The sequence below is a fragment of the Saimiri boliviensis genome, chromosome 2 (genome assembly GCF_048565385.1).
Source record: "Saimiri boliviensis isolate mSaiBol1 chromosome 2, mSaiBol1.pri, whole genome shotgun sequence".
Classification (NCBI taxonomy): Eukaryota; Metazoa; Chordata; class Mammalia; order Primates; family Cebidae; genus Saimiri; species Saimiri boliviensis.
This window is the reverse complement of record NC_133450.1, coordinates 25,813,926-25,841,305: the sequence shown is the minus strand read 5'-3', so window position 1 is coordinate 25,841,305 and position 27,380 is coordinate 25,813,926. Positions and strand designations below refer to the sequence as shown.

The window sequence follows — 27,380 nt, the reverse complement described above, 5'->3', positions numbered from 1 at the left end:
AGTTCAGTGGCCCATGGAGTGGACTCCAGGAATCTACATTTCTTTATTTTATTAACATTTTTTTTTTTTTTTTGATATGGAGTTTTGCTCTTGTTACCCAAGCTGGAGGGTAATGGCGCGATCTCGGCTCACGGCAACCTCCGCCTCCTGGGTTCAGGCAATTCTCCTGTCTCAGCCTCCTGAGTAGCTGGGATGACAGGCACGCGCCACCATGCCCAGCTAATTTTTTGTATTTTTAGTAGAGATGGGGTTTCACCATGTTGACCAGGATGGTCTCAATCTTCTGACCTCGTGATCCACCTGCGTTCGCCTCCCAAAGTGCTGGGATTACAGGCGTGAGCCACCGCGCCCGGCCTTTATTAACATTTAAAAAAATTTTTTTATTTTTATTTTTTTTTGGAGGTGAAGTCTCATTCTGTCACCCAGGATGGAGTGCAGTGGCATGATCTCAGCTCACTGCAACTTCTCTCTCCCAGGTTCAAGCAATCCTCCGGCCTCAGCCTCATGAGTAGCTAGGATTACAGAGGCACGTGACATCATGCCTGGCTAATTTTTTTTCATCATGTTGGTCAGGCTGGTCTCAAGTTCCTGACCTGAAGTGGTCTGCTCACCTTGGAGTCCCAAAATGCTGGGATTACAGGTGTGAGCCACCAAGACTGGTTGAGGAATCTACATTTTATAAAATGTTTAAGAATTTTGTTTTGTCTTTTTTTTTGAAACAGGGTTTTGCTCTGTTGCCCAGGCTAGAATGCAGTGAGGTGATCATGACTTATTGCAGCCTTGACCTCCTAGGCTCAAGGGATCCTCCTACCTCAGCATTTTGAGTAGCTCGTACTTATAGGTGTAGGCTGTCACTCCAGGCTAATGTTTACATTTTCTGTAGAGATGGGGTCTACCTTTCTTCCCTAGGCTGATCTTGAACTCCTGGACTCAAACAATCCTCCCCTGGTAGCCTCCCAAAGTGCTGGGATTATAGGTGTGAGTCACTAACCCCAGCCAGGCACACATATATATATACATATATATATATATATATATATATATACATATATATATATATATATATATATATATGTATATATATGTATATATATAATTATTATTATTAATTTTTGAGATGGAGCCTTGTTCTGCAGCCCAGGCTAGAGTGCAGTGGTGCAATCTTAGCTCACTGCAACCTCCGCCTCCTGGGTTCAAGCGACTCTCCTGTCTCAGCCTCCCAAGTAGCTGGGACTGCAGATGTGTGCCTCCACATCCAGCTAATTTTAATGCAGATGGGGTTTCACCATGTTGGCCAGGCTGGTCTGGAACTCCTGACCTCTAGAGATCTGCCTGCCTGGGCCTCCCAGAGTGTTAGGATTACAGGCGTGAGCCACCTCTCTTGGCTCAGGAATCTGCATTTTTGAAATGGCACCTAGGCTAATATTTTTTCATATGTTGCTCTGATTATACTTTAGAAATACTAGCCGGGCCCGGTGGCTCAAGCCTGTAGTCCCAGCACTTTGGGAGGCCGAGGCGGGTGGATCACAAGGTCAAGTGATCGAGACAATCCTGGTCAACATGGTGAAACCCCGTCTCTACTAAAAATACAAAAAAGTAGCTGTGCATGGTGGCGCGTGCCTGTAATCCCAGCTACTCAGGAGGCTGAGGCAGGAGAATTGCCTGAACCCAGGAGGCGGAGGTTGCCGTGAGCCGAGATCGCGCCATTGCACTCCAGCCTGGGTAACAAGAGCGAAACTCCATCTCAAAAAAAAAAAAAGAAATACTAGATTAGGAAATGAAGGTTCCAAAGGCAAGAGCAATGGAATTATACGTAAGGACTATTGTGGTGTTATTATATTTATTGGTTTTTGTCTGCTGTTCCTGATTCATAACTCCCACAGTTTCTGTTTTAATGTTGGGTGTGTTAGGCCTCAGGGGCAGGCCTCAGGAATCAGAATCTCTTTCATGCCCTCCTTTTGCCTGCCCTAAGGCTGGAGCATGGTCTTTCCCCACCTCTCTGATTGTGGGTTTTAAGCCCCTCCCTAGAGTGGGTCCTGCCCTATACACCCAGGGAAGGAATGCTGACGTCATGAAACTTCCTTGAAAACTGAAGAACCCAAGAGGACTGGGTTCACAGAGCCTCTGGATAGTTGAGCACTTGGAGATTCACGGAGTGTGGTACGCCTGAAGAAGTCCTGGAACCTTCATGCCCTTTTCTGTAACTCCTCCTGCATATCTGTTCATCAGTATCTTTTGCAATCTCCTTTATAAAAAGCCAGCAAACGTAAGTGTGTACCTGAGTTCTGAGTTGCTGCAGCAACTTAATTGAACCCAAAGAAGGGGTTGTGGGAACTCCAACTTGAAGTTGGTTGGTCGAAGTTCCAGAGACCTGGACTTGTCACTGATGTTGTTGGGGGAAGTGAGGGATGCAGTCTTGGGGACCGGGCCCTCCACCCGTCGGGGATCTGATACCATCTCCAGGTAGTAGATGGTGTCGGGATTGTACTGGAGAACACCCATCTGGTGTCTGCTGGTTGGTGTGTGAGGAAAAACCCACACACTTGGTCACAGAAGTCTTCTGTGTTGATGATTTCTGTGACAGTATGAGAGCAGAGGAAAAACACTTTGAGAGTTTTTCCTGAAATGACTATAGATTATGAAAAGTACTAAGTCCAGAAAGAAACAAGAAAGGACAGAAGAACAGGTTGGAGAAATAGAAAGCATCGAGGAAGATGGTCAGTTTAAGTCCAAATATATAAAATATTAATTGCAAACAGAAAAAAATCAGTTATAAGTTGCATGGAGAAACAGTATAAAACGTAAGTTGAAAATAAAAGAATGGGTCAGGCACAGTGGCTCATGCCTATAATCCCAGCACTTTGGGAGGCTGAGGTGGGCAGATCACCTGAGGTCAGAAGTTCAAGACTAGCCTGGCCAACATGGTGAAACCCCATCTCTACTAAAATACAAAAATTAGCTGGGCATGGTGATGCAGGCCTGAGGTTGAGGCAGGAGAATTGCTTGAACCCAGAAGGCTGGGGTTGCAGTGAACTGAGATCTGTGGTTTGGGCACAGTGGCTCATGCCTATAATCCCAGAGCTTTGAGAGGCTGAAGTGGGAGGATCACTTGAGCTCAAGAGTTGGAGAAGAGTTGGAGCCTAGCCTGGGTAACCTAGCAAGACCCTGTCTCTACAGAAAATTTAAAAAAAATTAGCCAAACTCAGTGACATGACCTGTAGTCCCAGCTACTTGGGGGGCTATGGCAGAAGGATTGCTTGAACCCAGGAGTTTGAGGTTACAGTGAGCTATGATCATGGCACTGCACTCCAGCCTGGGCAACAGAGGGAGACCCTTTCTCTGAAATAAATAAATAAAAATGTAAAAAAACTGTGGCTATATTATGAGGCAAGAGTCAAAGTAGACATTAAAGAAAATGAGCCAAGTGTGGTGGCTCACACCTGTAATCCCAGCACTTTGGGAGGCTGAGGCAGGTGGATTGCCTGAGGGTGGGAGTTTGAGACCAGCCTAGACAACATACAAAATACTAAAAATACAAAAATTAGCTGGGCGTGGTGATGGCCACCTGTAATCCCAGCTACTCAGGAGGCTGAGGCAGGAGAATCACTTGAATCTGGGAGGCAGAGGTTGGAGTGAGCCGATATTGTGCCACTGCACTCCAGCCTGGGTGACAGAGCAAGACCCTGTTTCAAAAAAAATAAAATGAAGATAGGCTTGTTTATAATAATAGTTTCCATACAAAGGGGAAACAGGCATAGAGCAGGGAGGTGACAGGCAGACTCATTCCAGAGCAGAGGGATGAGGGTACAAGGCTTGCAAGGCTGGCACATGCAGGTGGCTTGGTGGTGTGCACCTCTTGGTTGTGTGGCACCTCTCTCCTGGCAGCTGCAGCGGTGGTCAAGGACTTTAGTCTGATATAAAATGCTCAGGAATTGAAGGAGAGGCAGCCTGTTGGGTGTCCTGGCCCCAAGGAACGACTGTGCAGCCACCTGGGGGACTGAGCACAAGTAGGGTGGGGAAAGGTCGCATTGACAGTGAGTTTGAGTTTGAACAGATCAAATCAGCAGATATGCATTAATCCCCTAACTGTAAAGCACTCCACAGACTGTGAGAGGGCAGGGTAGTGAGAGTTATGGTGTTTGTCCTCAAGGAGCGTCCATTCAAGACAAGGGATAATCTTCTGTAACCAAAGTAAATGTTTTGAAAATCAGCTAGACACCGAGGGCTCACCTGGCTGCTCCTGAGCAGCTGCCATTTTGGCTGTGGCCTGACCACTTTTGACCTGGACATAGAGGGCTAATGACGCCTGTATGTGCATGGTGGCATTGTGATAGACACAGTAGCGATGGTTAACATGCTCTTCAGCTTTGCTTCTAAAGTGACAGTCTTCCTCCCTCCTGATTCCCCTTGCCCTCTTTGCTTTCTTTTTTAACAGGGTCTGGCTGTCACACAGGCTGGAGTGTAGTGGCATGATCTCAGCTCACTGCAGTCTCCTTCTCCCAGGCTCACACCATCCTCCCACCTCTGCCTCCTGAGTAGCTGGGACCACAGGCACATGCCACAATACCTGGCTACTGTTTTGTATTTTTAGTAGGGACGGGTTTTGCCTTATTGCCCAGGCTGCTGTGGGACTTCTGGACTCGAGCTATCTGCCTACTTTGGCCTCTCAAAGAGCTGGGTTTACAGGTATGAGCCACTGTGCTCGGCCTCTCTCTGCTTTTCTTGCCAGCATTTATACATTTATACCAGCTCCGATGTTTTGTAGTGATATATCTGTGTAAGCTCCAAGAGGGCAAGAACTTCGTTTTGGTCACTATCTCTCCCCATATCTAGAATAGTGCCTGGCACTGTTGAAGGAAGGACTTTGAGGACTGACTTGCCCCAGCTACTGTGCTAAGGATTTTATGTACATTATTTCATTTTATCCCAACTACTTTTGAGGTAGGTATAATCCTATTTTACAAACGAAGAAACTAAGGCTTAGTGAGATTAACAAAATGACCCAAGGTCATATCTTTTTTTTTTAATTTTAAAATTTAAATTTATTTTATTTTATTTTATTTTTTTTAAGGCGAGCTTTCACCATGATGGCCAGGCTGGTCTTGAACTCCTGACCTCAGGTTATCCACCCACCTCGGCCTCCCAAAGTGCTAGTATTACAGGCGTGAGCCACCGTGCCCGGCAAGGTCATACAATCTTAAGTGGTAGAGCTGGGATTTGAACTCAGTTTAACTAACTATGAAACCCATAACTGCTATTCTTTTTCAACTTTCCTTTTTGCTGCAGGATCTGGGAACATGGCCAGAAAGGCTCTCAAGCTTGCTTCGTGGACCAGCATGGCTCTTGCTGCCTCTGGCATCTACCTCTACAGTAACAAGTACTTGGATCCTAATGACTTTGGTGCTGTCAGAGTGGGCAGAGCCGTTGCTACGGTAGGTTTTCTTGTTTGGGGGTTGCAGAGAAGCTACAGGATTACTTGCAGGTGTTCATACATGTAGCAGATAGATATGCCTGTCATACATATGTGGAGATAACTTGTGTATCCTTACATGTGCAAAGGCTCCATCTGCACAGGGGTACACATATGGATGTGTGTCCTCATATTTCTTTATTCCCATACAGAAACTCTGTGATCTGAGATAGCATAGAATGGGACTGCCCTGGATCTGTGATCTGAATGAAGCCTTTACATTTTAGGTTCTGTATCTTATTTTAGTGATATACCAAGAGGGGCTGTGCTCTTCAGCAAATGCACTTGCAAGGACTGTGCAGTTTTGATTAAATTCTGCTAGAAAACTTGATCTCTCTCCAGTGAGCTAGGATGAATGGTTCCTGATGCAGGATTCATACCCAGAGGGTCTAAGCCTCAGAGAACTTTGGGGGATCCCTTCCAATCTCCAAACTGACAGATAACCTGAGCTGCATATTTTGTGTTTAGAGGTTTTCTCCAGTGGCTCAACAGGAACATCATCCTGGTGTGATCATGTCCTCTTAACTGCTGGCAGCAGCTCTCCCAAGCATTCCTGTAGAACTGTCCCATTGGTGGGTAGATGGCCACTTGCCTCATGCTTGCTTTCCTCCTTTATCTGCTGCAGGAGGAGCTCATGCTTTCTTCCCTTGATGTAGATTCAGTCAGATGCACGGTCTTTTGTGGTTGTCATCTCACCACCACCCTAATATCAGTGTTGCCGGGCGTGGTGGCGCGTGCCTGTATAGTCCCAGCTACTCAGGAGGCTGAGGTGGGAGGATTGCTTGAGCCCGGGAATTCTGGGCTGTAGTGCGCCATGCTGATCGTTTGTCCACACTAAGTTCGGCATCAATATGGTGAGCTCCTGGGAGCGGGGGATCACCAGGTTTCCTAAGGAGGGGTGAACCGGCCCAGGTGGGAAACGGAGCAGGTCAAAACTGCTGTGCTGATTAGTAGTGGGCTTGCGCCTGTGAATAGCCACTGCACTCCAGCCTGGGTAACATAGTGTCTCTAAAAAAAAAAGAAAAAAAAATACTCAGTGTTTGTTGTCAGGTGTCCTGTCAGCCCTAGCTCAGAGGTGAGGGCATTGATGTACCTGTCTTCAAGGCTGAGCTGAGTTTTAGAACCAGTACGGACAAATAGACTGATTATCCAATCAGCCTGCCGAATATGAAACAATTCCCAAGTGTTTACCGAGTGCCTTTTTAGGGTCAAGCATTGTCTTATACGCTTTGAGGGGCAGAAACAAATGGTCCCACCTAGACCCGGCTATGAAGTAGCTTCTGGTTGAGGAATGCCTATATGAATAGGTTAAAAAACAATCAAAATTCATGCACTGCGCCAAGATGGGTGATTCAGATGCTGCTATGGTCGGACACCGGAGTGAGTGCTGTGGCTTGGGAGTCAGGATTGGTATCCTGGGGTAGCAGGTTTTTTTTTTTTTTTTTTTTTTTTTTTTTTTTTGAGATAGAGTTTCGCTCTTGTTACCCAGGCTGGAGTGCAATGGAGCGATCTCAGCTCACCGCAACCTCCGCCTTCTGGGTTCAGGCAATTCTTCTGCCTCAGCCTCCTGAGTAGCTGGGATTACAGGCACGCACCACCATGCCCTGCTAATTTTTTTTTTGTATTTTTAGTAGAGACGGGGTTTCATCATGTTGACCAGAATGGTCTCGATCTCTTGACCTCATGATCCACCCACCTCGGCCTCCCAAAGTGCTGGGATTACAGGCTTGAGCCACGGCGCCCGGCCCTTGGGTAGCAGGTTTTATGTATATATCTCAGTGCCTAAGATATAGAATAAATATTAATATAAATTTTATATATATATATATTTAATTTTAATTTTTTTGCGGCAGGGTCTTGCTCTGTTGTCCAGGCTGGGGTGCAGTGGTGTGATATCAGCTTACTGCAGCCTCCACCTCCTGGTCTCAAGAGATCCTCACACCTCAGCTTCTCAAGTAGCTGGGACCACAGGTGCCTGACACCATACCTGGCCAATTTCTGTGTTTTTTTGTAGAGATAGGGTTTCACTATATTGTCTAGGAGGGTCTCAAATTCCAAAGTGCTGGGATTATGGACATGAGCCACTGTGCCAGGCCAATTGTGTGTGTGTGTATGTGTATGTATGTGTGTACACACACACACACACACACACACACACACACACATATGGTTGAGGAATGCCTACAGGAATAGGTTAAAAAACAATCCATTGCTTATAGCCATTACTGGAAAAACAAAAAAAACAAAAACAAAAAAAACCCCAAAAATCCAAATGCATGCATTCAAATCCATATAGATAGATAGATAGATATAGATGTACATATATAAAAAAAATATATATACATATTTATTTATTTATTTTTTTGAGACAGAGTCTTGCTTTGTCGCCCAGGCTGGAGTGCAGTGGCACAATCTTGTCTCAGCTCACTGCAGCTTTCACCTCCTGGGTTCAAGTGAGCACATCCGGCTAATTTCCGTATTTTCAATAGAGATGGGGTTTCACCATGTTGGCCAGGCTGGTTTCAAACTCCTGGCCTCAAGTGATCCACCTGCCTTGGCCTCCCAAAGTGCTGGGATTACAGGTGTGAGCCACCACACCCGGCCTGTAGACCAGTCAAGTGCCATAGTGAGAAGCGGGGAAAGAGTAGAGCAAGGAGTTTCATCTGTGAGATAACTCACTACCTTCAGGCCAGTTGAGATAACTCACTACCTTCAGGCCAGCAAGAAGCAGGTTTTAAATGGAATCTTAGAGATTTGAAATAGTTGGAAAGGAGGGAGGAAAATATGAATCAGTGCTTTGTAAACCAGCCACAAAGCTGTTTATTTTTTAAAGGCCAGGGCTCTGGTCTGGATCATCCTTGAACACTACTCAGTGACTAGGTCTTACTTGTGGTTAGTGTTTAACAAGTATACTTCTAATAGGATAAAGCTTTGTAGAGTGCAAAGGAAGAAGCTCTCTTAATATCAACTTTATAAATCCCTGAACTTCTAGGCTCCCAGTTATCCGATTCTATAAAGGAATCTTTGGGGTAGATAATCCCCAAGGTGCCTCCATGTCTAAGATATCTTGGAGACTGGAATTTTCTGATTCACTCTGGATAAGGGGACACAGAATCAAGACACATGCTATTAGGGCCAGGTGCGTGGCTCACACCTGTAATCCCAGCACTTTGGGAGGCCGAGGCGGTAGGATCACCTGAGGTTAGGAGACCAGCCTGGCCAGCATGGTGAAATCCCGTCTCTACTAAAAATACAAAGACTAGCCAGATGTGGTGGAGTGTGCATGTAATCCCGGCTGAGGCCGAGGCAGGAGAATTGCTTCGAGGTCTCAGTGAGCTCGAGATTGTGCCAGTGTACTCCAGCTTGTGTGACAGAGTGAGACTCTGCCTAAAAAAACAAAAACAAAAAAAAAAACAACTTATGCTATTTGAGCAGACATACATATAAAATAATGTTTATTTGTGATATGGAGAAGTGGGCTAAGTTTATGTAACAGCATTCATTCAACTAGCTTTGGTTGAGCATTTACTCCATGTTGCTGGCAGTGTAAAAGGTGCTGGGGAGTAGTGATGGACAGGAGGGACAAGCCCCTGTGCTTCTGGAGCTCAGAATTTAAGCTTTTAGGAAGAGACAGTTCATAAACAAGGAAACGAATGAGCAAGATCATGTTGGATGGCAGTTTGTTATGATAAACAATTGAATGTTTCTGGTAAGAGGGGCAATTTTAGAGTAGGCCTCTGCAGAGGTGGCATTTGCACAGAGTCCTGAATGATAGAAAGAAGCTAGCTAGAATAAGATCCGGGGCCTGGGCATCTTAGGGGTGGGACTGGCTACTCCCCCAGACATAGCAGTGTCAGAAGCCTGTACTGCAAGTTTTGGGCAGAGGAGTAGTATTTAATGTCCAGGTGCTAAGCTTGTCCCCACCGCCTTGGTTCACAGACAGCTGTCATCAGTTATGACTACCTCACTTCCCTGAAGAGTGTTCCCTATGGCTCAGAGGAGTACCTGCAGCTGAGATCTAAGGTAAGTAACCCATGGGACCCATCTGAACCAGGCCAGGACTGAATAACACTTGAACTCCTAAGCTTGTGCCGTCCTCCCACCTCAGCCTCTCAAAGTGCTAGGATTATAGGCGTGAGCCACTGTGCCTGGCCTAGGATTGGATAAATCCTGAAGCAGCTGCCTTGCCATGAAGTTTCCTGTGTACAGCTGGAGTTGGGCAGAGGGCAGTGTAGGAGATTAAGGCTGGGGCCATTGGCCACTGAGGGTTTGGAAGGAAGAAGGGGAGGACCACTTCCTCCTTCACATGGAGGTTTCAGTACTTCTGCTGAGTGGGGCTGTCAGACCAGCATCAAGCTGGATCCCATGGTACTGAGGTTATTAATCTGTAAGGTGCTGCGGGGGAGGCCAGTGTGTGTTTCTGGGGAGTACAGGTGTCTGGGATGACTGAGGAGGGATGTAGGCTATGTCCCAGAGATAACTTAGCTGGCTTCTCAACTGTTTTGCCAGGCAAAACCCATTTGAAAGAGGTGAATTGCTTTCCTATCCTCGAGGGCTACTCTGGGGGCTCTTCTAGGCCTCTGAGTAGAGCTGTCAACCCCAAACTCTCTCTTGTCACTTGGAACAGGGTAGTTGATGTTGATACATGTATAGATATCCCAGAGATGTGGGGGATCAAACAAGAGAGCATTTTTTTGTGGCTGTAGTTTGAGCTTGAGGTCAAGTGTAGATACCTTTGTCTCCTCCAGAGAGAGGTTTGTGGTAGATGGGAATGTCTGTGCTCAGGCAGTCCCCTCAGCCAGGAATGCCCTTTGCCCCTTAGAAAATTCCTTGTTATCCTTCCAGACTCAGTTCAAGCTCTCCTCTGTGGTGCTTTTCTTCTCAGTTTTCCTAGGTGGATGGAATAATTAATTTCTAAATTTTTGTTTAACCTTTTTATTATGGCAATTTCAACCACCCACAAGGGTAGAGAGAACAGTAGAATGAACACTGGTCATTTAGCTTCAGAAATTATCAACCTTTTGCCCATCTTGTTAGTCATCTTCCCACATTTATTTATTTATTTATTTATTTATTTATTGAGCTGGAGTCTTACTCTGTTGCCCAGGTTGGAGTGTGATGGCATGATCTCGGCTCATTGCAATCTCTGCCTCCCAGGTTCAAGCAATTCTCCTGCCTCAGCCTTCCAAGTGGCTGGGATTACAGGTGTACACCACCACACCTGGCTGATTTTTGTATTTTTAGTAGAGATGGGGTTTTAGCGTGTTGTCCAGGCTGTTCTCGAATTCCTGACTTCAGGACCCGTTTTGGCCTCCCAAAGTGCTGGGATTACAGGTGTGAGTCACTGGGCCAGGCCTGTTTCATTTATTTTTTATTCATTCATTCGCTTATTTATTTATTTATTTTCTGAGACAGAGTCTCACTCTGTGGCCCAGGCTGGAGGGAAGTGGTACAATCTTGGCTCACTGCAACCTCTGCCTCTAGGGTTTAAACAATTCTTCTGCCTCAGTCTCACAAGTAGCTGGAATTACAGGTGCAGGCCACCATGCCTGGCTAAGTTTTTTATTTTTAGTAGAGACAGGTTTCCACAATGATGGCCAGGCTGGTCCTGAACTCCTCGTCTCAAGTGATCCACCTGCCTTAGCCTCACAAAGTGCTGGAACTACAGGAGTGAGTCGCCATGCCTGGCCTCATTCACTTAATTTTTTTTTCCTAAATATTTAAATACAAATCTCAGGCATCGCATTTTTTTAAATCAGTAAATAATATATATCTCAAATAGATAAGGAACTTTCAAAAAATATAACCAGAAGATCATGATCACTAACAAAACTGACAGTTCCTTAATAATCTCTAATAGATAGTCCATGTTCAATTTCCCTTGTCCCAAAATGTCTTTTTTTTTTTGAGATGGAGTCTTGCTCTGTTGCCCAGGCTGGAGTGCCACCAGTGGCATGATCTTGGCTCACTGCAATCTCTATCTCGGGGGTTCAAGCAATTTTCCTCCCTCAGCCTCCCTATTAGCTGGGATTGCAAGTGCGCACCACCGCGCCCGAGTAATTTTTGTATTTTTAGTAGAGACTGGGTTTCATTGTATTGGCCAGGCTGGTCTCAAACTCCTGACCTCAAGTGATCTACCCACCTTGGCCTTCCAAAGTGCTGGGATTACAGGTGCGAGCCACCATACCTGGCCCCAAAATGTCTTTTTTTTTTTTTTTTTGAGACGGAGTTTCACTCTTGTTACCCAGGCTGGAGTGCAATGGCGCGATCTCGGCTCACCGCAACCTCCGCCTCCTGGGTTCCGGCAATTCTCCTGCCTCAGCCTCCTGAGTAGCTGGGATTACAGGCATGCGCCACCATGCCCAGCTGATTTTTTTGTATTTTTAGTAGAGACGGGGTTTCACCATGTTGACCAGGATGGTCTCGATCTCTCGACCTCGTGATCCACCCACCTCGGCCTCCCAGAGTGCTGGGATTACAGGCTTGAGCCATTGCGCCCGGCCAAAATGTCTTTTTATAGTTAGTTTGTTCAAATCTGGATCAAAATATCCAAATAAGGTAGATATATTAAGGTTGACATTTTCTACATCTTTAAAAATCGATAACATTTCCTCTTTCTTTGTCTTTCTTGAGTTACTTGTTTGTTGAAGAAACCAGATAATTTATCCTGTAGAATTTTCTGTGTTCAGGATTTGGCTGATTCCATCTTCAAAGTATTATTTAATGGGAAATACATTCAAATGGTACATAATTCAAAATACACAATATTTGAAACGTACAAAATGACCTTCTTACCCTTGTTCCTCAGGTACTTGATTTTCTCGCCTAGAGGTGATTATTATTTCTTGTACATTCTTGCAGAGACGTCTTCCTATTTGAATTTAATCACTTTATCTTTATTCTTGCCACAGACAATAGTTGGTTACATGTCTTTCTTTTTAGACTATCTGTTCCTTTAGATCAGGGATTGAGTCTTTGTTTTTTTCAATCTTCTATCTCCAGCCATGATGCATGTGTAGGCCTTCGTTGATTTAATGTCTCTTTTAATGCCAGCCTGTACCCTGCCACCTCCCTACTTTTGGGGGAGGTCTCAGAAAGAGCATGATGTTAATAGTTAGAAGACCCGGCCAGGTGCGGCGGCTCATGCCTATAATCCCAGCACTTTGGGAGGCTGAGGTGAGTGGATCACAAGGTCAAGAAATGGAGACCAGCCTGGTCAACATGGTGAAACCCCATCTCTACTAAAAAAAAAAAAAAAAAAAATTAGCTGAGCCTGGTGGTGCACACCTGTAGTCCCAGCTACTCAGGAGGCTGAGGCAGGAGAATTGCTTGAACCCAGGAGGCGGAGTTTGCAGTGAGCCAAGATCGCGCCATTGTACTCCAGCCTGGGTAACAAGAGTGAAACTCCATCTAAAAAAAGAAATAGTTGACCCAAGTTTGTGCCTTGGCTTTGGGAAGTTCATTTAGCCTTTTGGAGATGTCATTTGTCTATAAACTAGAGATGGTTATGCCACTTACTCAGGATTATATAGATAATATCTCTGCCTTGTGAAATAGAAAGCACATCTCAAAAACAAGTCAGATGTCTTCTACAAGTTATGTTCTATGAGGACAGAGACTTGATCTGTGCTGTGAATCTCCATGTCTGCCGCATCCATCACCAGAAAGTGACAGGTCCTGAGTAAAGGTTTGTTGAATGAACAGATGAATGAAATGTTAGTTTTTATGGAGGATCGACCTCAAAGACTCTGCTTCTGAGACATAATTGCCTGCTGTGTTTCCCTGCCCCTCTTTTTTTTTTTTTTTGAGATGGAGTTTCGCTCTTGTTACCCAGGCTGGAGTGCAATGGCGCGATCTCGGCTCACCGCAACCTCCGCCTCCTGGGTTCAGGCAATTCTCCTGCCTCAGCCTCCTGAGTAGCTGGGATTACAGGCACGCACCACCATGCCCAGCTAATTTTTTGTATTTTTAGTAGAGACGGGGTTTCACCATGTTGACCAGGATGGTCTCGATCTCTCGACCTCGTGATCCACCCGCCTCGGCCTCCCAAAGTGCTGGGATTACAGGCTTGAGCCACCGCACCCGGCCTTCCCTGCCCCTCTTTTTCCAGCTAACCAGTGCTATGAGTCTTGAACCCCGCTGGTGTAACATTCTGCAGAGAGCTCGCAGGCTTAGACACAGTGGCAAGGCCTCTGCTTTATGGAATCTGCAGAGGAGGCAGGACATGGGTGTCAAAAAGACAGTTGCCCAGCTGGGTGCAGTGGCTTACGCCTGTAATCCCAGGACTTTGGGAGGCCAAGGTGGGCGGATCACAAGGCCAGGAGTTCGAAACAAACCTGGCCAATATGGTGAAACCCAGCCACTACTAAAAATACAAAAATTAGCCGGGTGTTGTGGCACATGCCTGTAGTCCCAACTACTTAGGAGGCTGAGGCAAGAGAATTGCTTGAACCTGGGAGGCAGAGGTTGCAATGAATCGAGATCATGCAACTACACTCCAGCCTGGGCAACAAGAGCAAAACCCCATCTCAAAAATAAAAAAATAAACAAAGCCAACCATGGTGGCTCACACCTGAAATCCCAGCATTTTGGGAGGCCGAGGAGGGTGGATCACCTGATGTCAAGAGTTAGAGACCAGCCTGACCAACAGGAAGAAACCCCCTTTACTGAAAATACAAAATTAGCCGGGTATGGTGGCACATGTCTGTAATCCCAGCTACTCAGGAGTCTGAGGCAAGAGAATTGTTTGAGTCCGGGAGGCAGGGGTTGTAGTGAGCCAAGATTGCGCCATTGCACTCCAGACTGGGCAACAAGCGCAAAAAAACTCTGTTTCAAAATAAATAAATAAATAAATAAAAATAGAGGCAGTTACTTGTCATGTGTAAGTCATCTGCAAGGCAGTGGCACTGCAGCTCCTGGAGGAGTTGACAGTTACAGGGGATGCAGTAAGGAAAGTGCAGCCTGGCATTTGACAGGAGAGTAGCAAGTGGTGGCTGGCACCAGAAAACAGCGTGTAGGCCCATCTCCAGGAGTTGTCCCTGGGAACGGGGAGCTGGCTGACACTAAAGAGCACAAGTAAATACTGCAGGAGGGTTTTCCGCTGGAGCGCTTATCCCTTCTCGTCAGCGTGGCTGATAAAGGAATGAGTGAAGGGTAAAACGTAATTATCTCAGCTCTCAAGCCAGCATCTCCAGGTCCCAGAGTATGTCAGAACCGGGAGGCTAGCTCAGAGCGCAGTGACTTTGAGCACTTTCATGGTTGGCACAGGCAGGCTGGGATCTCAGTGACTCAGCTCTGGAACCTGGGAGCCAGTGTGAAGAAATGTGTTCTAGAGGCATAGTGGTCATTTGCTAGGCAACCAAAGTGGTGGGGAGGGGCTCACATGCTTTGGAGGACCAGATCCCTGGTGTTCAGGATGCTTATAAACTGAGACGTGTATGAGCTGGCTTATTCACAAAGCATACAGAAGTCACTGCTGGCATTGACATCCAGGAACGGGGCTAGAGGAGGCAAGATAGAGTTGATTCTGATAAGGGTTTGGCACATGGTGGCTCTTTGTTAATTTTGCAGTTTAGAAGCCATTCTTATTTTGGGAAACAGCATATAAACTTTCCTCTGGGGAGCCACTGTAGTGATGTGCACTCTATGAGTTTGGGAAGGACTCACATCATCCATATTAGCCAGGTGATCAGTGGAGTCTATTCTGCTGGCCCTAGAGATTCATTCAGGGAACCTGAGCAGCTAAGCCAGTTCTGGCCAGTGAGCAGGACTTTTCTGGGAAGAGCAGCTCTCTCTTTTCTGCTGAGTGAGCCGAGAGTGTAAGATGTTGGCTTGGAGCTGTTGGCAGCCATCTTTGCCACCATGAGGGGAAAGCCCATCTATGAATGGAGCTAGTATTGCAAAGAAATGCATAATTTGAGTCCCTGGATCTAGCTGAAATGGAAGCTAGACTGCCGCTGGAATTTCAGTTATATCTACCAGGAAATTCTCTTTTCTGCTCAAGGTGGTTTGAGTTAAGTTTGCTGTTCCTTGCAACCAAATGAGTTCTTTTTTTTTTTTTTTTTTTTTTTTTTTGAGACGGAGTTTCGCCCTTGTTACCCAGGCTGGAGTGCAATGGCGCGATCTCGGCTCACCGCAACCTCCGCCTCCTGGGCTCAGGCAATTCTCCTGCCTCAGCCTCCTGAGTAGCTGGGATTACAGGCACGTGCCACCATGCCCAGCTAATTTTTTGCACTTTTAGTAGAGACAGGGTTTCACCATGTTGACCAGGATGGTCTCGATCTCTCGACCTCGTGATCCACCCGCCTCGGCCTCCCAAAGTGCTGGGATTACAGGCTTGAGCCACCGCGCCCGGCATGAGTTCTTATATACTGTGGATTCATAGAGAAGCATACTGGGTTTTTTTTTTTTTTTTTTTTTTCTATTTTTCCTTTTTCCTATGTCCCTCAGTTTGTCACTTGAACTGCTGGGTCTTTTAAGCATAAATAGAGTTTTGATAGGTCACAGGAGGGCCTGTAACTCAAGGGAAGAAATGAAATTCAAATAGTTTAGTGCTTAAGGAGGGTGGAGAGAGGTTTGGATGGTGCTGGGTAGAATTGGAGCCATTTTGGACCTGGAGTCAGGTCCCCTGGCACCTAGTCCTACTCTACTGCCAAGCACCTCTGCTTTTACTTTTTTAGTTTTTAAAAGGCTTTACTTTTGTTATTTTTGAGTTAGAGTCTGGCTCTGTCACCCAGGTTGGAGTACAGTGGCATGATCTCAGCTCACTGCAGCCTCTGCCTCCTAGGTTCAAGTACTTCTTGTGCCTCAGCCTCCTGCCACCATGCCAGGCTACATTTTTTTTTTTTTTTTTTGAAACAGAGTTTCTCTCTGTCGCCCAGGCTGGAGTGCAGTGGCACTATCTTGGCTCACTGCAACCTCTGCCTCTCAGGTTCAAGTGATTCTCCTGCCTCAGCCTCCTGAGTAGCTGGGATTACAGGCATGTGCCACCACACTCAGCTAATTTTTTGTATAATTAGTAGAGACAGGGTTTCCCCATGTTGGCCATGCTGGTCTCGAACTCCTGACCTCAGGTGATTCGCCTGACTTGGCTTCTCAAAGTGCTGGGATTACAGATGTGAGCCACCATGCTTGGCCAGCACATCTGCTTTTCTATCCATAAAATGATGGTGGTGGCCTTTGCCCCTGTTCCATGTATAAGAATGGAGATGAGAAGCTTTAGTTAATTTAACATTGTGGATTATTTAAACCAGCCAGAGAGGAGATCCTGAGCATTGGGTTAGCCTGTATAGCTCCTTATCACTTTAATAAATATATTAATGATAGTCTATTTTCCTCATTTCGTCTATACATTTACTAATTGTGTAAAAAATACCTTTCCCTTCTTCCCTAATTATTATTGTTATAATTATTGAGATGGAGTTTCACCCTTGTTGCCCAGCGTGGAGTGCAATGATGCGGTTTCAGCTTGCTGCAACCTCCGCCAACCAGGTTCAAGTGATTCTCTTGCCTCAGCGTCCTGAGTAGCTGGGGTTACAGATGCCTGCCACCATGCCCTGCTAATTTTGTATTTTTAGTAGAGACAGCGTTTCACCGTGTTGGCCAGGCTGGTCTTGAACTCCCGAGTTCAGATGATCTGCCTGCCTCAGCCTCCCAAAATGCTGGGATTACAGGCGTGAGCCACTGTGCCCGGCTATGTATCACTGTGAACTTGTAGATATTTATTTTATTCTATGTGGTCTATGTCCCATATATAATCCAAACAATGCTTGTCCTTTATTTACAAAACAGTCGTTATTTTATTGCTCAAATGGTTCCACCTTTAGCTATTTGGAGCTCTTTCAGGTTGGTTCCTGTGCCCTTTTGATAGGCCCCCAACCTATTTTGAGCACTGTTTTACATCCTTGTACTGAAAGATAGATACTTCAGGCTTCTCCTTTATTTTCCTTGCCCTGGAATCAATCACTTCTCCAAGGAGCCTTTGTTCCTGTTATTAGAGAATAGTATTTAGAAACCAAGATGCCTAGGTTAGGTATTCGTTTTGCTAATGGGTGCCATTGCTTCTAGGCTCTTCCAGGAGACAGAGTGAAGATATATATGTGTATACTCTCACTCATACATATACACACTTACTTCTGTCTTTCTACTAAAAATCTTATCTATCTATCTATCTATCTATCTATCTATCTATCTACCTATCTATCTATTGAGAGAGACATCGTCTTGCTCTGTCACCCAGGCTAGAGTGTAGTGGTATGATCAGGTTTCACTGCAGCCTCCAACTCCTGGGCTGAAGTGAACCTCCCACTTAAGCCTCCTGAGTAGTAGAGACTACAGGTGTGTACCACCACACCTGGCTAATTTTTTAAAGCATTATTTGTAGAGACAGAGTCTTACTCTGTTGCCCAGGCTGGTCTTGAACTCCTGGCCTGAAGTGATCCTGATGTCTTAGTCTTCTAAAGTGCTGGGATTATAGGCATGAGCCACTGTGTCTGGGCAGAAAACTATGAGCTGATACTTGCATCTCCAATTCTAGTCTAACACCACAGAGTCCAAGTTAGCATTCTCCCTTTTTTTAATAGCACCTCTTTCTCTGACAGTGATAAACCTGCCTTTTATCTACAATATATTGCCTTATTTGTTTGACTCTCATATACTCTAAAATAGTTAAGACCACTTAAGCATTCACAAGCAGAGACAGTAGCCTAAAATAGGTGAGATTGAATGAGTTAAGTTGGTGTGGGAGCTAAGTCTGGAAAGGTGGGTTGATTGAAACATGTAGCCTTGGGGACAAGGTGATTATGGCTGAGTGTAGTGGGTGAAATTTTGGGGATTGTCTATAAGAAAAAGAGATTAATTCAGTGTTACTGGAGACCACAGTATGGGTGAATAAAGGGGCATAGTGGCAAATAGGATTAGAGCTAGGTTGCAGAGGGACTCAAGGCCAGATTTTATGCCACAGACAATAAGGAGCCATGAAAAATTCTCCAGTAAAGTTATTTATTAAGCCTTCAATGATTGAGAGTGCTTAAAGTGATTAGTTATTGATTCATTGAATTTTCTTTTGGCTGGAGTGCAATGATGAATCTCTGCTTACAGCAGTCTCTGCTCACTGCAACCTCTGCCATCTAGGTTCAAGCAATTCTCCCACCTTGGCCTCCCAAGTAGCTAGGACTACAGGTGTGCACCACCATGCCCGACTAATTTTTGTATTTTTTGGTATAGACAGGGTTTCGCCATGTTGGCCAGGCTGGTCTTGAACTCCTGACCCCAGATGATCTGCCTGCCTCAGCTTCATAGATTGCTGGGATTATAGGTGTGAGCCACCAGCATGGCCAATTTTTTTAAAAAATTATTAAATATAAGACAGTCTTGCTATGTTGCCCATGCTAGTCTCAAACTCCTGGGCACAAGTGATCCTCCCACCTTGTCCTCTTAAAGTGCTGGATTACGGGTGTGAGCCACTGCACTCAGCCAATTATTGACTTTTTTTCTTAACACCAGTACCACTTGCCAAAAATATTTTTTGAGCTTCTACTGTGTTGGGCAGTGGGTATAAGTGTGTGAACATGCATGTGTATACGTGTCTGTGTGTGTGTGAGAGAAAACAAGAACAAGAACCTTTCTTTCTTTTTTTTTTTTTAAGGTGGAGTTTTGCTCTTGTTGCCCAGGCTGGCATGCAATGGTGAGATCTTGGCTCACTGCAACCTCTGTCTCCCGGGTTCAAACCGTCTCCCAACTTGCTGCAATTACAGGTGCCCACTGCGACACCTGGCTAATTTTTAAAAATTTTATTTTTAGTAGAGATGGGGTTTTGCCATGTTGGCCAGGCTGGTCTCGAACTCCTGACCTCAGGTGATCCACCCGACTTGGCTTCTTTCCAAAGTGCTGGGATTACAGGTGTGAGCCACTGCGCCCAGCAGGAACCTTTTCTTTTTTTAAATCAGAGTTATAATGTAGGAGGGGACTTAACTGCTACTTTGAGTGTGAAGTTTTTTTTAGCTAAGCTCAAATTCTTGTTACCTGGTAGGTCCCTGGGCTTCTGAGGTATCAGATGCTTCAGGTCAGTAGTATGCGTTTGTTTGATTGTTTACTATAGCAGTTAATATTTGGACTACAAGTAATGATCATTATCCTTCTCTTCCTTGCCTGAGAAACAGAGTCGGGAAGATACAGGACTTTGCCAGGTGGTAAATTCGTCAGCTTCATTACTGATAGACACAGGATGCCGTATGTCGTTTGGGGTCTAAAGCAAGTGGGCTTGCTGAACTTCACCCCTGAGTTTGAGAAGCTTACCTACCCAGGCACAGACATGGCTGGACAAGCCTCTCAGATGGGGGACTGCCTCTTAGAGGAGGAAAGAGCTGAAAGTGCTCTGCAGATAAGCAGATCCCAAATGGAGAGGAGAGAGAAAGGGATCAGCTGAGTAAACTCTGTTTCTTCTCCTGAATTCCTTAATCTGATTGGTGATTGTCCCTCCCACAAGGAGTGAAAATGGGGGGAGAGGTCAGGAGCATTATGCCTAGTGGATCTCCCTCCGCGTGGTTGTGTGAAACATAGGAATAGGATGTTCTCCTGCAGTACTGATTGTGAGAGGGGAGGTAGCTGCAAATTTGCTCTAAGAACCTTTTTTTTTTTTTTTTTTTTTTTGAGACGGAGTTTTCGCTCTTGTTACCCAGGCTGGAGTGCAATGGCGTGATCTCGGCTCACCGCAACCTCCGCCTCCTGGGTTCAGGCAATTCTCCTGCCTCAGCCTCCTGAGTAGCTGGGATTACAGGCACGTGCCACCATGCCCAGCTAATTTTTTGTATTTTTAGTAGAGACGGGGTTTCACCATGTTGACCAGGATGGTCTCGATCCCTTGACCTTGTGATCCACCCGCCTCGGCCTCCCAAAGTGCTGGGATTACAGGCTTGAGCCACCGCGCCCGGCAGAACCTTTTGTTTTTATCAGATTCTGCTGATCTTTACATCTGCCTTTGTTTAGGAACATAGGCTGCTTTGGGTTGGAGTATGGGACAGCTATTTTGGCATTACTGAAATCTGCACTTAGAGGCAAGAGTCAGACACTGTCAACTTTTATTTTATTTATTTATTTTTTGAGACAGGTCCTGCTCTGTCACCCAGGTTGGAGTGTAGTGGCGCGGTCTCGCCTTACTGCAACCTCGACCTCCTGGGCTCAAGCAGGCATCCTGCCTTGGCCTCCCAAAATTTTGGGATGGGATTACAGGTGTGCGTCACAATGCCCAACTGCTGTCAAACTTTAGAAGCATAGGATATGGTAGGCTGTTTTGGAGAAAAAGGGACTCAATTTCTGACCTGTGGATATTGGTTGGAGGGGCAGAGTAAGGAGCTAACATCAGGTGACAACTCTATAACCATCCCATTGAACTAAAGAAAGACATCTTGGGCATCAGCCAGCTGAAGTCTCTAATGTACAGATGTAGACGTGGAGTTCTGGAGAGGTGATGTGATTTCTTACGTCCCCCGCAGGTGTGTAGCAGATCATGAACTTGATCTTGATGTTCAGATATTTTCCAATCTCATGTTCTTTGTACTTTGTACTCTGTCGTCTCCCTGTTTACCTGCTTCCAATCTGGGGAAAAGCACCAAGTTGGATAGAGAGTAGACACAAAAATGCCTGTGCAGTAGTTCTCACCAACTGGCTGCTGCTGCTGGAGTTGCTTTTCCTGCCTCTTCACCCTCCCTCCTCTGAGCCTCAGGCTCTGCTGCTGCCTGGTATGGAATTGGGAAACACCGGGAGGAGGAAGAAGGGCAATAGAGCCACCTCCCTGAAGTAATTTTACTCAATCAATCAATACAACAGTTAACTCAACAAATATTTGGCATTCCCCTATGGAGGGGGGTGGGTAGACCCTTCAAAAGTAATTGATAGGTGCTAGCTCTTTGCTTCAGTGAAGAGTTTCAACTCAAAGCTATTGAACAACTGCCAGCTTGGAGGATAACCATCCTACCAGTCTAGTGAAGCTATAATTCACTAAGCATTCTAAAGATCTTGTTCGTCTGCAAAGGGAACTTGTAGCAATGTCTGGATCTTCAGAAATATTCCTTGAGACCTGGGGTCTGAACTGGCCAAACCAGGACATTTCTTCACCAACCTTCCATCCATCTATTACTCCAGCCAACATTAACTGAGCCTGTTCTGTGTCAGGTACAGGGTGAGGCTCCGAGGAGAAAATGGGAACTAAGACTTGACCTCTGCCCTCAAGTTGTCACAGTTGAGGGTAGGGGGACAGAAGGCATGAAATCACCAGCTGCAGGACTGACTTGTCTTTATTACAGCTCTGGCCCCTGGTCTGGAGTTACTTCCTTCTCCTGATTCCTGACAGCAACTAATTTCCAGGCAAGGTGGGCATGTTGCGGGGCAGCTTTGCTTGGGAGATAGGGCTGGGGTGCATTCCTCCTGGAGTAGTGGTCTGGGTCTCCTTGTGCCACAGCTCCTTTGCACGTGCAGCATCTGCCAACCTGGCATGGAATCTTTCCAGTGAGTTTTCTTTTTTTTTTTGGAGACAGAGTTTTTTGCTCTTGTTGCCCAGGCTGGAGTACAATGGCACGATCTCGGCTCCCTGCAACCTCTGTCTCCCGGGTTCAAGCAATTCTCCTGCCTCAGCCTCCCGAGTAGCTGGGATTACAGGAGTGTACCACCATGCCCAGTTAATTTTGTAGGTTTCACCATGTTGATCAGGCTGGTCTTGAACTCCTGACCTCAGGTGATCCGCCTGCCTCAGCCTCCCAAAGTGCTGGGATTACAGGCTCCAGTGAGTTTTCAAGCATTGTGCCTCTAGACCCGCTTTTGCTGCTTTTGCTTGTCATCACGGAATGTTTGCCTGAGAGTGTTCTGCATAGAGGAGGAGAGAAATTGAATCCTTGCTATCTTGGTGACTGGCTTTCTCAGAGTTTGTGATAATTTCTGCAGGAGCATGAGCTGCATTTAATTTGCTCTGGTTGGGTCATCTAAGGACCAGTTCTTTGGAATTAGGGAGACAGAGTCTGTGAGTCTAGCACCTCCTTTTTAGCTTTCTGAATACTGCATAGAAATCTGTGCAGTTTTCCGCAGTGGCCCTGACCTCAAAACCATTTTGATTCCTGGAGAATTCCATAGGAGTAGGTTCTTGAGCCTTGGTGTGGTCTGGAGAGAAACTTGGTAGGGTCCATGACCATCAGTGGGAGTCCTGGGGATAAATATGGTGGGCCTGGGAGAAAATGTCTTCTCCCTGGAGATTGGGCTCACTGTGTGGTGGCTTCTCTGTAGGTCCTAGGCAATCAGGGAAATGCCAGTGACCCTCTCAATTGGTCTAAACTAGCTAGTTACCTAGGGGCCATGGCCAATGCCAGCGTTTTATTTTTCCATATCTGTATACAGCTTGTATTTTTAAAAATGGGAACTATTTAAGACCTAAGACAAAGTATAAAAAATAATTCAGTGATCACCCTCATGCTTATTGCCCAGCTTCAGAAAAAATACCTTACCCATGCAGTTGTACTGGTGGGTACTTCTTCCCTGACTCCAGCTTTCTTCCTGCATATCCAGAATTAAGCAGTATTTTAATTCATTGTTTATTATTCCCATTCACTTCTTTATAACCAACTATCCAGGTATTTCTGTGATATTTTTCATCCTGTCGACGCTTCTGCCTTTACTTGGCTTTGTTCTAAGCGAAAATATCTGTGAAATTACAGGTTTGATTTTCTCTCTCTCTGTCTATCTAAATGCATATGCAAATAAATATTCTGGGTACCAGCTGAAATTGCCCCTTGTACCACCTTTTGCATACCATCACTGCTGCGGGGTCGTGCTTTGAGAAACAAGGCTGCAGCATCTGTAGCAGATGTTGGGCTATGCCCTGGCTTGCACCCACTCTTGCCTTGATCTTTACCCTGCTGTTTTTGGCTACTCTCTTTCCAGCGCTTCTCTCTTCGTAGCTCACACTGTTTATCTCCTGAGGCTGCTTTAGGATTGAAGATGCCTGATGTGATGGTTTTTGCTGCTGTGGTTCTAAAGCAGTGATCTTTTCTTTCCAAAGGCCTCAGCTATAATGAAACAAAACAACTCCCTGGGTTTTGGTGGTATGAGCCTGTTGCTCCGTACAGGGCATCTTTCCATTCTGATCAGCATACAGTTCCTCTCATGTGTGTGTCTGCAGCTCCCTCATCTATGTGGGCTGCCTGGAGACGTGGGTGAGCTTCCTGCTCCTGCAGAGCTGCCCTCCGCTTGCCCCTACCACCTGGTTCTACAGGGTGAGTGGAGCAGGCAGAACAGTGGGCTCCCCAGAGAAGGTCCTCCATTGAGGACCTGCACTTCCAGCAAGGCTCTCTCTGGGGCAGGAGCTGGAGTAACCCTGGTTTCAGCCTTCCCTTGCTCATCTCAGACCCTATCCCAGACAAACCCAGGCTGGGCTTTTCATTGCTGATTGCTTTTCCCACTGAAAACCTCCAGCAGTTTTCTGACCTGCCCTGGACTGGGTGCTTCTGAGCTGTTTCCACCTCTGCTGGAAATGAATGAGGCAACATGATGAGAGTTTTGGGGTAGGCATAAGCTAGGACTTTCCTGTGGCTGAGGCAATTTAGTACTGGAGTACACAGAAGTGTCCTTGGTCAAGACTAGTTAGTTACCTAGGGATCATGGCCAATACCAGCATTTTATTTTTTCATATCTGTATACAGCTTGTATTTTTAAAAATGTGAACTATTTAAGGCCTAAGACAAAGTGTAAAAAGTAATTAAGTGATCACCCTCATGCTCATTGCCCAGTTTCAGAAATAATACCTTCCCCATGCAGTTGTAGCCTGTGGGTACTTCTTCCCTGACTCCAGATATCTTCCTGCATAACCAGAATTAAGCATTATTTTGAATTCATTGTTTATCATTCCCATGTAACAAAGCCAAGTATCCTGCACTCAGGACATCTGTGAAGTCTGTATTTAGAGAGCAGCTTTCCGGAAACAAGAGATTTTATGTCTGGCATTGAGGTGGGAATGGGACAGCCCCCAGGTGGTTCCCAACCTGTCAGACAATCAGTCACCTGGGGAGCCTTATAAAGCACAGCTTCCTTGGTCCCATACACTAAAGATGTATTTTCAGTGATTCTGAGGTAAGGCCTGGAAAGCCTCACTCTGGTGTCCAGGCTGGAGTAGAGTGGCATGATCATGGCTGACTATCACTGCAGCCTCTGCCTCTTGAGCTCAGTTGATCCTCCCATCTTGGTCTCTTGAATAGTTGGGACTGCAGGCTTGTACCACCTGGCTAATTTTTGTATTTTTTGTACAGACGAGGGTTCACCATGTTACCCAGCCTGGTTTCAAACTCCTGGGCTCAAAACAGTACCCGGCTTCAGCCTCCCAAAGTATATGAGCCTGGCCAAAAGCCATATTTTTAACAAGTTCATCAGGTAGACTTCTACTAAGGTTTGAACGGGTCTCTTAAAGTTCACATTTTAGAAACTTCATCTGCAAAGCAATCGTGTTAAGAAGCAGGACCTTCAAGAGGTAATTAGGTCATAAGGGCTCTGTCCTCATGAATGGATTAATGCTGTTACGGTGGGAATGGGTTCCCTCTCTGTCTCCACCCCCAACCCCTGCCCTTTCATGGGCTCTCTTACTCTTCTACCTTCCACCATGGGATGACCCAGCAAGAAGGCCCTTGCCAGGTGCGGGTCTCTTGGTCATGGGCTTCCCAGCCCTTAGAACTATTTAAAAAATGTTTGTTTTTTAAATTTTTTATATAAAATTTATTTATTTATTTTTATTTTTATTTTTAGAGACAGGGTTTCACCATGTTGCTCAGGCTGCTCTCGAACTCCTGACCTCAGGTGATCCGCCTGCCTTAGCCTCCTAAAGTGCTGGGATTACAGGCGTGAGCCACCGTGCCCGGCCTTGTTTGTTTGTTTGTTTTTTTAAAGTGATTCAGTCTTGAGCATTTTATTATAGCAGCACAAATGGATGAGTATGGCTTCTGCTGCACTGTACTTAGGAGTCTCTATTATCTCATTTAATTCTCACAGTAGCCCTGTGAGATACCATTGTTATCATCCCTATTTTACAGATGAAGAAACTGATGAACAGATAGATGGAGTGACTTGTTCAACGGTCCACAGCTACCAAGCGGGTATATTAATTTCCTGTGATTGCCATAACAAATTACTATAAATTGGGTGGTTTAAGGCAATAGAAGTTTATTCTCCTACAGTTCTTGAGGCCAGATGCCCAAAATCAAAGTGCCCTCAGGACCATTCTGCTGGTGGGAAGCATTCTAGGGAAGAATCCTTCTTTGCCTCTTCTGATGGCACCAGGCATTCCTGCGGCTGCATCACTGCAATCTCTGCCTCTACTTCCTCTTTTTTTTTTTTTTTTTTGAGATGGAGTTTTGCTCTTGTTACCCAGGCTGGAGTGCAATGGCGCGATCTCAGCTCACTGCAACCTCTGCCTCCTGGGTTCAGGCAATTCTCCTGCCTCAGCCTCCTGAGTAGCTGGAATTACAGGCACGCGCCACCATGCCCAGCTAATTTTTGTATTTTAGTAGAGACGGGGTTTCACCATGTTGACCAGGATGGTCTGGATCTCTTGACCTCGTGATCCACCTGCCTTGGCCTCCCAAAGTGCTGAGATTACAGGTGTAAGCTACCATGCCCAACCTCATCTTAAAAATTCCTTTTTTTGCCGGGCGCGGTGGCTCAAGCCTGTAATCCCAGCACTTTGGGAGGCCGAGGCGGGTGGAACACGAAGTCGAGAGATCGAGACCATCCTGGTCAACATGGTGAAACCCCGTCTCTACTCAAAATACAAAAAACTAGCTGGGCATGGTGGCGTGTGCCTGTAATCCCAGCTACTTAGGAGGCTGAGGCAGGAGAATTGCCTGAACCCAGGAGGCGGAGGTTGCGGTGAGCCGAGATCTCGCCATTGCACTCCAGCCTGGGTAACAAGAGCGAAACTCCGTCTCAAAAAAAAAAAAAAAAAAAAAAAAAAAAATTCCTTTTTTTTTTTTTTTTTTTTTAAGGCCGGGGTCTCACTATGTTGCCCAGGCTGGAGTGCAGTGGCTATTCACAGGTGCGATCCCACTACTGATCAGCACTGGAGTTTTGACCTGCTCCATTTCCGACCTGAGCCAGTTCACCCCTCCTTAGGCAACCTGGTGGTCCCCCGCTCCTGGGAGGTCACCATACTGATGCTGAACTTAGTGTGTACATCCGATCAGCATAGTGCACTGCAGCCCAGAACTCTTGGGCTCAAGCAATCCTCCCACCTCAGCCTCCCGAGTAGCTGGGACTATAGGCACGCGCCACCGCGCCCGGCAAAAATTCTTAATTGTATCTGCAAAGACCCTTGTTTCTGAATAAGGCTACAGTCACAGGTTCCAGGGATTAGGACATGCACATCCTTTTGGGGGCCACCATTCAACCTACTACAGGAACTTAGATTTCATCCCAAATGGTGCAGCTCCTCAGGCTCTGCCTAGAATCACTCTACTCGCTGGTTCACTAATCTGGACTGGATGAGCTCCCAGGGTTCCTCCAGGCCATGGTCCATACAGCGTGGGATTGTGTGTTGGATCAGGGCATTTGAGCCATTTGTCAAGCCTCGAGACATCAGTGTGTTTTTCTCCACCTCTCTCCCATCCCCTCAGCCCTCTGCAGTTTCTCCTGAATCCCTTTGGGCTGTTCCTCTTGGACTCAGAAAATTCCCACACACCAACATGTTCAAGAAGTGAGGCTGCAGCTGCCCTAAGGACAGACTCATACTGGCTTGGATGAGTGTGTGTCTTGGCTGGGCAAGGTGGTTCACACCTGTAATCCTAGCACTTTGGGAGGCAGAGGTGGGTGGATCAAGAGGTCAGAAGTTTGAGACCAGCCTGACCAACATGCTGAAACCCCATCTCTACCAAAAATACAAAATTAG

General features: G+C 46.0%; 1 protein-coding gene across 5 annotated transcripts in view; it reads left to right on the top strand.

The window, feature by feature from the left end:
- ADCK1 (aarF domain containing kinase 1) overlaps positions 1-27,380 on the top strand; it is a 152,261-nt gene that overhangs the window by 21,292 nt on the left and 103,589 nt on the right. For 3 of the 5 annotated variants that reach the window (XM_039469307.2, XM_003924608.3, XM_074392937.1), the window contains exons 2-3: positions 5,287-5,432; positions 9,410-9,493. In XM_039469307.2, the coding sequence (XP_039325241.1) occupies positions 5,298-5,432; positions 9,410-9,493 (219 nt within the window). In that variant the 5' untranslated portion in view covers positions 5,287-5,297. Of the gene's footprint in view, positions 1-1,096; positions 4,687-5,071; positions 5,187-5,286; positions 5,433-9,409; positions 9,494-27,380 lie in introns of those variants that run through there. The other 2 variants (XM_074392935.1, XM_074392936.1) reach the window with 2 other exon arrangements.